The 12,108-nt window shown below is 44.2% G+C and overlaps 1 protein-coding gene across 7 annotated transcripts in view; it reads left to right on the top strand.

The window, feature by feature from the left end:
- The window catches only part of COL20A1 (collagen type XX alpha 1 chain), a 95,848-nt gene that overhangs the window by 66,202 nt on the left and 17,538 nt on the right, over nt 1-12,108 (top strand). For all 7 annotated transcript variants that reach the window (XM_044985623.1, XM_044985621.1, XM_044985619.1 and 4 more), the window contains 4 exons: nt 362-520; nt 3,033-3,110; nt 6,718-6,804; nt 11,475-11,528. In XM_044985623.1, the coding sequence (XP_044841558.1) occupies nt 362-520; nt 3,033-3,110; nt 6,718-6,804; nt 11,475-11,528 (378 nt within the window). The remainder of the gene's footprint in view (nt 1-361; nt 521-3,032; nt 3,111-6,717; nt 6,805-11,474; nt 11,529-12,108) is intronic.

The following is a 12,108-nucleotide window of genomic DNA, read 5'->3' as shown; positions in this document are numbered from 1 at the left end:
GGGGAGCTGAGGAGCTGACTGTCCCTGGGAAAACTGGCCCCCTGTTCATAGTCAGGGGAGCTAAAAATAGGAGATCCTGAGTGCAGACTTCAGTGCTGGTTGGACTAGCTCCCTCCGCCCCCCAGTCATCTGAAACTTTGATTCTCCAATGGTTTTGATGTCCCTTAGGACAAGGTATTATTGTCCGTAGAGGAGTTCACTCTCTAGGGCTTTCACCCAATATCATTTGTGATCATTACAGGCACAAAAAAAGATGCCTTTGCTTGCTGAAGTGGATATGAACTCTGCCAGATACATGATTAAAAAGAATCCTCCGTCCAACAGGTGAGGACTATCACATCTATTTTTAATTGTTGTCCAGGTGCACATAGCTGTGAGCCATTTCAGGATCAAACTCTACTTGGACTGTAAGAAAATAGCAGAGAAACCGATCAATGCTATGGGAAGCGTCTCCACAGCTGGCTTCATCATGCTAGGAAAACTGACAGGAACCAGAGGACCCAGGAGTGGGTCAGCAGCGGTAAGTTCAGTGTTTATCCGTTTTAATGAGGAGTCTTGTGTCTAAATTCAGGGTTGGCTGGGATATAAATCAGAATAGAATTACTGTCCCCTCTCCCCATTGCTCTCATGTTGAGTTCCCCCTGTGAAGTAGGGAAGTGTTATACACCTCTGCAGCTTTTGAAATTTGATGAGCATTTTTAATGCAGTGTTTTGCACTCACTCCTCCTACTTTTGGGAGTTTGTGATGAGATGTAGCACAGCATGTGTGTGCCATGTAGTCACATCAGCTTGCACCCTGATCTGTAGGTGAGGAGCTTACACGGAGCTTTAATAGTACATAATCTTGGACCTGAGGACATACAGATCCTGTTGCACTTGGCTGAAAAAGGCAGGAGGCTGAAAAAGCAATCTAGATTGCTTCGAAGAGAGAAGGCTTTATACATCAGCTCCCAGGGAGTGGCAGCAGCCACATACTAGTCATCACGGGGGCAACGTGTTCAGATGGGTTTCATTTGGTCTAAAATTCTCAGAAGTGCACTGTTCCTGAATGACTGTCCTTGAATGACTGTAAAACAATACTCAGAGTAGTCACCAAAAAAACCCTATCAACACCAGACTCAGTTGCAAACAAAAGCCCACTTTTGCCCCATAGGTAAAGGAAAAAAATAAACATCTTGGCTTTGTGCCGTGCCCTGAAGATCAGTGGTCTTGGGCTGATTGACCCATGAGAAAAACAAGCACCAGAGACAAAAAACACACTGAATCTGATTCTTCATTGCCTTATACCTCATGTTGCCATTTACACCGCTGCAAAATAAGTGCAGAAACACTCCAGCGGCTGATCTGGTAGTGTTTTCTGCCCCTTGGGTCCAGATCCTCAAAGGTATTTTGGCACCTGACTCCCACTGATTTCATGGGAATTATTTGCATTGGTTTGAATGATTACACAGGTGCAGGGCAAGGATGAATTAGGCGCCTGCTCCACAGCACTCTGACCATAGATCTAGGAGGTGCAAATAAGAACAGATCAGCTGACTGCAGCCTTCCACACGTGAAGGCAGCATTGCACAAGCAGTCTGGCCCGTCTGTATTGCATGCAGCCTCAGCTAACACCAGGAAGTGGAGTCATGCAGCGTACCGTGAGAAATGCCATCAAAGGAATGAGCAGTACGATATGGGAACAGATTCATAACAAAGCAGGATTCAAGCAGCTCTAATTTTATTTGCCAAAGAAATACTGTGGTGGTTTAGACTGACAGCAGCCCTGTCAGATCTCTGCCTTGGAGGAAAATATCCTCTATTCCCTCCCTGGTTTTTCCTTTTAGCAGCTTAGCTAGCTGGATCCACTCATTGAAGAGCTATTAATGAACAGCCCAGACCTTCTCTACTCCCGTCATGCTTCAAGCCTAACAAAGTTTCATGTCTTCTGCAGCTCTGCTGCCCTTGAGGAGACAGAGTGCCTCATTACTGGTTATCATCAAACCTTTTTTAAGACATCTCTAAGTGTCATTTGATGTATGGGGCTCATTTTATAGCCATATGCTGCAAATCCCACTCCTCCAGTCGCACCACTCACTCATCATTAAATTCCTGGGGGGAAGATTTGATTTGGTAAAAATGGCATTTTTAAAAAACTGTGGGTTTTAAATATATCTCCCCTCCCTTTTTCTTTTTTTGGTCTCATGCTGCATTTGCCCTTTTGCTAATCAAAACGGAAAGATCTGGCAGTCTAGGGAGAGGCTGAGAAGGAGGGCAGATTTATTTGGAGGGGGAGGATGCATCTCCCAGGAATATCTGCTGGTTTTGTTCTTCTACCACTTTCTTGAGTGGCAGCAGAGCAAAGTTGTCTTTTTACATTTTGGTTTGTGTTGAAGCCAATTGCCTGGGGCCTTGGGAGCGGCTGCTGCTGAAATGTGAATAAATCAGAAACTGAGGTTTTGTTAGCATGGATGAGCTTATGGAGTTCACGTCGCAAGGCTCTGGCGACTTGCAATGCAGTCCAATGACCTGCCGCCCCTTCTAAATTCTGTGTCCATTGCCTTGTGTCTGCAGTTTGTACAATTGCCTTTGAAAGAATGTGTCTGTATGGGTGGTGGGTAGGGGGAAGGGGAGAACGCTCATGATAGTCTCTTACATAAGGTTATTTTTACATTCTACTGCAGCCAGAAGTGGCCAAGAACTTATACAACTTCTTGACAGACCACCCTGCGGCTTGCAGTAGGATGAGCTATTATTCTCATTGGCATCTTAACAAGGCTTGGCGTGAGCTATTGTTGGGAACATACAATAACTGGGGCATTAGCCTGCATAATTGCTGTTCATCAGGACACCTGGAGGCACTATATTTAAAAAAAAAAAAAACTGCAGTTCTATCCTTTTTTCTACACCTAAATCCTTGTTAGGGGGCCTCTCTTCTCCAGCAGCGGGTAGAATAATTATGTATGGCCACGGAAATGGCAGGTTGCACAGCCAACCCACCTGTCACATTTGTAACTCTTCTCATGACTCGTCTAATTCTCTTTGCTCCACAGTTCCAGCTGCAGACTTTACAGCTTGTTTGCAGTGACTCCTGGGCAGAGGAAGATAGATGTTGTGATCTCCCGGCACTGGTAAGATGTGACTGACCTATGTGCTCATTGGGATGAGACTGGGGAGTGTGTCACAAGGAAATGACACTTTAAATAGAATTTTGGTAGGGCCAGAAGATGAACTTTTATTTTTTCCCAAGAAATTGATAAAACTAGCTAGAGCTAAGGCCACGTGCTTCTGCATCTGCTCCCAGTGAAATTAATAATAAAATGCCTGTTGGCTTCAGCAGGTAAGAGAGCTTCTCAAACACATCTCCACCAGGGCACGTAATTCCTGACTTGAATCAGATCTACTAAGCCAGTGCTGTCAGCCACACAGCTCTGCTATTGGCCTTCATTTCTGAGTTATAACTACAGCCGGTTGGACATTTTCCTGATGAAACAAAGCATCAGAAAATGCCAATTCATCAAACCTAAAATGATTGATGAAAATAGCTTTGGGGACCAGCTGGCCCATGAGTCTGAAAGCCCCAGGGTCTCTGGCCTGGGATAGCCTGCCTGGGACCGCCAGCAACTACTGCCTGAAATTGACATTCAGTGGACAAGAATGTCAGTTTTACGAAGCAGATGCCAGGGTTCTGGCAAGTATATTTGGTTTTGGAAGTGCCGTGTGTCAGGTTTCTGAAAGATTTTTTTTCTTGGGATTTCCAGTTTGTGGGAATTTTTGATATTTCAAATTCTCCCGTGAACCGGAAATCCCGAATTTGTCAGTTGAAGTTATAACATTCCCCTGCTATTCCTTTCCGCTCCTGGGCTTCTACTGCACACAAAAAACGTATTCCTCCTGAACTGAGAGGTGGTTTGTTTTGTGGGCAAATATTTAGAAAGGAGTAGATTGAATGATTGTTTTCCTCAGGATATATTGATTGTAAATTTCAGTGACTATAAAATGTAGGGCTGGTTGGAAAATTTCCCTTTATAAATTGTTTTTTGATTTTCACTGAAAAAATGAATGCTCAAAATCCAAAAATGTTTTGGTTTTGAGCTTAAAATTGAAATACTTCAGATGAAAACCAAAATATTTCAATTTGAATATTGTGTCTCAGCTGGACTTTATCTCCCATAATGCACCATGGCCCTTGGACTCCCATGAAGCACTGCCTCATATCACCAAGAGGGGAGACCATGGTGCATCATGGGAAATGTAATCCAGCTAAGTACTGGAATGATAAAGAAAATTTTCAGCGGTGCCTAAGTCCCGTGTTCAAAAGGGACTTAGGAGGCTAAGTACCATTTAATTTCAGTTAGGGCTGTCAAAAGATTAAAAAAATTAATCGCGCAATTTATTGCGCAATTAATAATAGGATATTATTTATTTAAATAATTTTGCTGTTTTCTACATTTTCAAATATAGTGTACGGTGCTCACTTTATATTTATTTTTATTACAAATATTTACACAGTAAAAACCAAAAGAAATAGTATTTTTCAATTTACCTAATACAAGTACTGTAGTGGAATCTCTTTATCATGAAAGCTGAAATTACAAATATGGAATTATATACCAAAAAAACTGCATTTAAAAATAAAACAATGGAAAACTTTAAAGCCTACGAGTCCACTCAGTCCTATTTCTTGTTCAGCCAATTGCTTAGACAAACCAGTTTGTTTACATTTGCAGGAGATAATGCCGCCTGCTTCTTGTTTACAATGTCACCTGAAAGTGAGAACTAGCATTCATGTGGCACTGTTGCAGTTGGTGTCACAAGATATTTATGTGCCAGATGTACTAGAGATCCATATGTTCCTTCATGCTTCAGCCACCATTCCAGGGAACATGTGTCCATGCTGATTACGGGTTTTGCTCGATAACAATCCAAAGCAGTGTGGACTGATGCGTATTTATTTTCATCATCTGAGTCAGATGCCATCACCAGAAAGTTGGTTTTCTTTTTTGGTGGTTCGGGTTCTGTAGTTTCCACATCAGAGTGTTGCTCTTTTAAGACTTCTGAAAGCATGTTCCACACCTAATCCCTCTCAGATTTTGGCAGGCCCTTCAGATTCTTAAACCTTGGGTCGAGTGCTGTAGCTCTCTTTAGAAAGCTCACACTGGTACCTTCTTTGCGTTTTGTCAAATCTGTGGTAAAGATGTTCTTAAAATGAACAACATGTGCTGGGTGATCATCCGAGACTGCCATAACATGAAATGTATGGCCGAATGTGGGTAAAACAGAGCAGGAGACATACAATTCTCCCCCAAGGAGTTCAGCCTGCAGCTGCCCCACTCCTGGAGAACGGGTTAAAAACAGCCAGGCTAGGCTGCTTGGGGAGGCAGCCACAGCTGTGACCAGCCCAATCAGGGCTCAGCTGGCCCTGATAAGAGGGCCGTGGGCCAGAAGCTGGAGGAGTCTCACTCTAGCCCTGGAGGGAGCAGGGCTGGGGAATAGGGCAAGGGAGCTGGGGAGCTCCAGCCTGGTAAAACCCCCAGGCTGCAGGCCTTGCTTTAAGGCCAAAAAGTACTGGGGCTGCAGAGGGGATCGGTAAAGGCAGCAGGTCCTAACCCCTTGCCAATGATGAGTGGCCATTACAGACTGCAGTCGGCCCCAGTGAGCGGGGGCTAGCTGATGACTGGCAGTAGCCACCGAGGCAAAGCGGGTTTAGAGGGTTGGGGGTTCCCCAGGGAGGGGAGACCAAGACCATGGGGTACTGCTGGGGCAGAACCCCAAGGTAAATGCCACCGGGGTCTGGGAGGAACACGGGGCCAGCGGTAGGCGAGACATTGGCCTGCAGAGGGCGCTCCAAACTCTGGAAAAGAGCTAATTCCCAGATGACCAGCAGGAGGTGCTGTGCCGGTGAGTTTTCACTTTGCTACACACAAATTTAATTAACGCATTCTTTTCTTAACAAGTGTCATCAGCATGGAAGCATGTCCTGGAATGGTGGCTGAAGCATGAAGAGGCATATGAATGTTTAGCATATCTGGCACGTAAATATCTTCAAATGCCAGCTACAAAAGTGCCATGCAAAAGAAAGTGTGTTCTCACTTTCAGGTGATGTAAATAAGAAGCGAGCAGCATTATCTCCTGTAACTGTAAACAAACTTGTTTGCCTTAGCAATTGGCTGAATAAGAAGTAGGAGTGAGTGGACTTGCAGGCTGAAAAGTTTTACATTGTTTTGTTATGGAGTGCAGTAATGTAACAAAAAAAAATCCGTATTTGTAAATTGCACCTTCACAATAAAGAGATTTCCCTACAGTACTTGTATGAGGTGAACTGAAAAATACAATTTCTTTTGTTTATCATTTGTACAGTGCAAATATTTATATTATTTTTATTACAAAGTGAGCACTGTACATTTTGTATTCTGTGTTATAATTGAAATCAATATATTTGAAAATGTAGAAAAACATCCAAACATATTTAATAAATTTCAATTGGTATTCTATTGTTTAATAGTGCAATTAAAACTGCAATTAATCACAATTAATTGTTTTGAATTAATCATGTGAGTTAACTGCAATTAATTGACAGCTCTACTTTCAATGAGACTTAGTTGCCTGAGTCATGAAAATGGCACTGAATTTTTGAGAATGTTACCCATATTTTCTTTCTTTCTTTCTTTCTTTCTTTCTTTCTTTCTTTCTTTCTTTCTTTCTTTCTTTCTTTCTTTCTTTCTTTCTTTCTTTCAGAGAAATGAAGAGACCTGCCCTACCTTGACTCCTTCCTGCACCTGCACTTCAGGTATCCCAGGCCTGCCAGGTCCTCCAGGGCCCCCTGTAAGTTTGCCTTCTCACATTTGTTCCTAGAAATGTTCATATTGTCTGGCATCCATGTGGCATTTCACAGCCATGTGCAAAGGACAAGGTCCCTGCCATGAACTCACAATCTTGGCAGACACTGGACAGAGGGAGAGAAGGGAAACAGGAAGTTAAGCAATGAACTACGCTGCATGGCATGTGACTCCATGTTTATCATCTCTTATGAGATCATATAACTGATTAAAGGAGGTGGAGACCTTCTCTGCTCAACTTGGGCCCAGTGACTGTGACTTGCAGAGCTGGGTTTCTCTTCCCTTGGTTCTGAACACCAAGTAAATGCTGGCAGATTTCCATATCCTGAACTCTGAACTTCCCAACTTTGGGGGGAGGTTTAAGACCCCTTAATATCAGAGGTGCAATGAAGCCAGAATATATCGATCCAAATATCAAATGCCAACAAAGCAAAGGGCGCATGGAGCTGGCATCGTGGTCCAAGCCCATCTCTGCATAGGTATTTGTATTTTTAAAATGCTGAATAATACAACAACTGCCGATGTTTGTGTCTCTCAAGGCAGCCATCTCAACCTGGGCAGGCCTTTCCTTTCATTTCCCTCTCCTACTGCCAAAGCGAAATAAGTTATCTTGCAAGGCGACAGTGACAGCTGGGGGCAGAGAGAGAATTACTGTACTAATCCTCTTACAGGAGAAAGGCTGGCTCCCCTTTTTGTCTGTCTGTAAAGATCTGTTGGATAGGAAGCTCCAAAACCCTGTATGAACGCTTGAAATGCAAAAGGCATGGCATGGCAACCTTGAATCCAGCTGGATTCAGGGCTGGATTCAATAAAAATTTAATGTAGGAGGAGTGTGTATTGACTCTGGCTCTCAGAAGTTCTGGTTGTTCCTATCTGTTTTTCAGTCACTGCAGAAAAATTGTATAATTACCACAAATTCTGTGTTTCATAATGCACGTTACACAGAGAGAGGAGAACGTTTACAACCAAGGCTGTACCTACTGTCCCTCCGTGTACATGTAATGCATGCACCCACTTGCCGCAATGGGTTTTTTGGGTGCAAATGTTAACATTTCCCCACAGGACTGTTTAAACAACAAGAGCAGGCATGGGAATACCTAGCAGGTATTTGCACCTGCAGAGTGCAATTGGAATTTTTGCATGAAGAAGCTGAGGGCTGAAAATTCAAGCCCAGAGAATCTTCCACAATGTAGAAAAAATCTTTCTCTGTGTCAAATAATTATGGTTTAATAATATCCTGTTACGGGGTGGCCGGCTCTTTAAGGGGAGTTGGGCCCAGCCTCATCTGCGAAGGATCAGCTCCCTCCCAGCTGAGAGAGAGCAGCTAGTGATCAAGTGCTTACAAAAGCCAGCTGGTGGCCCAGTGGAGGAGAAAGCTGCCAGGAGCAGGGAGGTGCTGATAGGAAACCACTGGGGTTGGGGAACAGGAAGCTGGTTGGCTCCTGTGGGCAGCTCCGGAGCACGGTTGGACTCTCAGACAGGTGGCCTCCAGTATGGAACCCAGTAGGGAGTAGATAGGCCCCTGAGGAAGACCCTGATTAGAGGGGGAGGGACAATTGTGCTGTGCTAATTTTAAAGTTGAAGGCCTGAGAAAAGGGCCTGCGCGACTGGGTGTGGAGTCACTTCTTCCTGGAGCGAGGGGACAGGGCAGAAGCCGATGTGCCCTTTTGATGCCAATAAACAGGACTGGCACTTTTTAACCTTTTAAAATATTTAACCTTTAAATATTCATCTGTGAGGTCAATTTCATAATTAACAAGGAACAACGGATTGTTACATAATAACTAGTGGTTAATTCCAATGGAAATTTTAATTACACAGCTCATTGCTTCATCACAGTATGTCATTTGTCAAAAACAAATTGTGTCAAACCAACCCGATAGCTTTCTTTGACAGGGTAACAAGCCTTGTGGATGGGGGGAAGCGGTAGACATGGTATGTCTTGACTGTAGTAAGGCTTTTGATACTGTCTCGCACAACCTTCTCATAAATAAACTAGGGAAATGCAACCTAGATGGAGCTACTATAAGGTGGGTGCAAAACTGGTTGGAAAACCGTTCCCAGAGAGTAGTTATCAGTGGTTTCACAGTCATGCTGGAAGGGCATAACGAGTGGGGTCCCGCAGGGATCAGATCTGGGTCTGGTTCTGTTCAATATCTTCATCAATGATTTAGATAATGGCATAGAGAGAACACTTATAAAGTTTGCGGATGATACCAACCTGGGAGGGGTTGCAAGTGTTTTGGAGGATAGGATTAAAATTCAAAATGATCTTGACAAACTGGAGAAATGGTCTGAAGTGAATAGGATGAAATTCAATAAGGACAAATGCAAAGTACTCCAGTTAGGAAGGAACAATCAGTTGCACACATACAAAATGGGGAAATGACTGCCTAGGAAGTACTGCAGAAAGGGATCTGGGGGTCATAGTGGACCACAAGCTAAATATGAGTCCACAGTGTAACACTCTTGCAAAAAAAGCAAACATCATTCTGGGATGTATTAGCAGGAGTGTTGTAATCAAGACACGAAAAGTAATTCTTCCGCTCTACTCCATGCTGATTAGGCCCCAACTGGAGTTTTGTGTCCAGTTCTGGGCGCCACATTTCAGGAAAGATGTGGACAAATTGGAGAAAGTCCAGAGAAGAGCAATGAAGACGATTAAAGGTCTAGAAAACATGACCTAAGAGAGAAGATTGGAAAAAATTGTGTTTGTTTAGTCTGGAGAAGAGAAGACTGAGAAGACATGAGAACAGTTTTCAAGTATATAAAAGGTTATTACAGGGAGGAGGGAGAAAAATTGTTCTTAACAGCTGAGGATAAGACAAGAGGCAATGGGCTTAAATTGCAGTATGGGAGGTGTAGGTTGGACATTAGGAAAAACTTCCTAACTGTCAGGGTGGTTAAGCACTGGAATAAATTGCCTAGGGAGGTTGTGGAATCTCCAGCATTGAAGATTTTTAAGAGCGGGTTAGACAAACACCTGTCAGGGATGGTCTAGATAATTAGTCCTGCCACAAGTCTAGGGGACTGGACTAGAAGACCTGTCGAGGTTCCTTCCAGTCCCATGATTCTATGATAACCTGCTACCTGCATAGTTATGAACCCATGCGGCCTTCTAATTTAAATATCTCTTCAGTGCACTGTAGGGGAGTAAGGGGTTTTCTTTCAGCATGGTTGGGAATATAGTTATGACACACATGCTTCATGCATCATGAAACTCTGATCGATTTGCACTTAACATGTCTAAAGTTATTCCATAGTGAGCAAGGATGTCTCATGCATATCCACTCTTCCTTAATGAGCTCCTTCTGCACAGGGATAGGCCCCTTTGGGGCACCCCATAAACAACCTCTAGCAAAGCTCTTAGTCAGACTTGCTTAATCCAAATCCACTGCTATTTAGATTCACGAACAGAAGCCATCAGATTAAAACGTCAATAGTTCATACAGCACCTGTACATGCTAGAAGATTAGATTCCTCTTAGATCCAGTGGTTATGCAGATGCGCAGATAAACCAGGTCTCCCTGGATATACTACCCTTCCCTGCTGTGAGAGTGCTCATCTGGAGCTTATGTAAAGTAGAATGTGTGCTCTAGAGTCTGTACAAGTATGAGCTGCTGTTCCATCCCCAGCTTGCTGCAAGTGGCTGGAATAGAGATTAATCAGCATCACTTCGGGAGAAGCACTTTGAGAAACGAGTGTGTAATCTCAGTGCCATCACGAAATGCTTCCGTTGCATTTCCATGGTCCCACTGAATACCTTTCCTTTTTATGGAATATACTAAACTACGGAGGATCTGATTCTAATCTCTCTTACACCATTGACCTGAGAGGAGCTTGCCACAGGAGAGGCAACCATTTCCTGCTTGTTACTGTTCAGCCCTCTCAAAATGCATTTGTGGCAGACTTACCTAGGGCCATATGGCGGCAAGGCCATCATATGCATGTGCTGGGAGCATGAGAGGAGCTTTACGCATCCACTCACGACCACAGTGAGAGTTTTCACGATTACAATTCCCATGTGGGCTGAGCTGAGTGTGAGCTAGAGATGGGGCTTCACTAGAACGCCGCATCTGAGTCCTTAAAAAATTGGGTGAACCCCTAATTTGGATCTGCTTTTGGAGCCTCTTGGGGGCCACCTCTCACCTGACCTCTTTGATTTGTGTCAACGTCACCATTTGCAGAGCCACCCACGCTGCTCTGGAATGAAGCAGATGGAGCAGAAAAGTTGCTTCCGTCCTAGATTTTCTGTAGAGGTGCAAAACCACAAGTCAACTCTCACTGCTACTGATGTCGCCTTCGGCAGCCATTTCTTACAGTTACAAAACCAAGCAACTTCAGGCTTTCTCCTGTGCTGCTCCTCATGCCTGGAAGAAATAAGCATCCACAAAGCCACCTCATTGTCCTCCCTTCAAATCTCTGCTGCGACGGATGGTCCAGCAGCAGATGTGCAGTGACCGCTGCTTTTCACACTCACTAGTATCTCGCTGTTACCTTCTGCTTCCTGCTCTGTTTGCCACATCCCCCTCTAGCAAGCTCTTCGAGGGCAAGGAGCATCTTCTGACATGTGTGTGCAGTATAAGCGCTACCGCAGTACAGACACTACTTAATATTAATAACAAGAGAGTCTTGTGCTTTGTCCCACTTTGGCAGGGCAGTCCTGGGAGAAGAGGACCGCAAGGGGAACAAGGGGAACCAGGGCCGAAGGTGAGCAATGACAGCACTCCGCCTCCGATTTTCTTTCAGGCAGCTACAGGTCATACGCAGACCTGGGGTGAGAAAGTGCAACTTCCTTAACTTCAATTGATTTACATTTACTCACCCCAGGTCTGAATTCATCCCTACATTAATGATTGAGCCTTTTTGCTACTTAGCGCAGGGATCCAGAGATTTTGAGAAACAGAACAATGAAAATCGAATAGAAAATGACATGGTTATTTAAGCCCCAAGTGGGTGCTCAGAGCTGTGCGATATAGACGTGATCTCTGCTCCAAAATTCTCCAGACACCTGGTTGTGTTGATTTAACTACATGGATCCGATAAGCTTCTTTCTAAGAAAACAACCTGACTTTCGGAAAACGTTCACCCCAGTTTTGTGGTGCTCTTATTCTCCCTGCCGTGCGGGGCTGATTTTACCCTGAGCCTCGGCGTGCGCCACGGAAACTGGGTATCTCTCTGTGGAAAAGGAGCAGAGACAAGTATGAAACAAAAGGCTGGATCTGAACGTCCTGGAATTTGGGGGGTGGGGAAGGCACTGAAATCCACACCCAGAGTGTTTGCTATGTGT

This window comes from Mauremys mutica, chromosome 13, assembly GCF_020497125.1.
Source record: "Mauremys mutica isolate MM-2020 ecotype Southern chromosome 13, ASM2049712v1, whole genome shotgun sequence".
In the NCBI taxonomy this organism is placed as follows: domain Eukaryota; kingdom Metazoa; phylum Chordata; order Testudines; family Geoemydidae; genus Mauremys; species Mauremys mutica.
The sequence above is the reverse complement of the archived record's forward strand: the minus strand, read 5'-3'. Positions and strand labels throughout refer to the sequence as shown.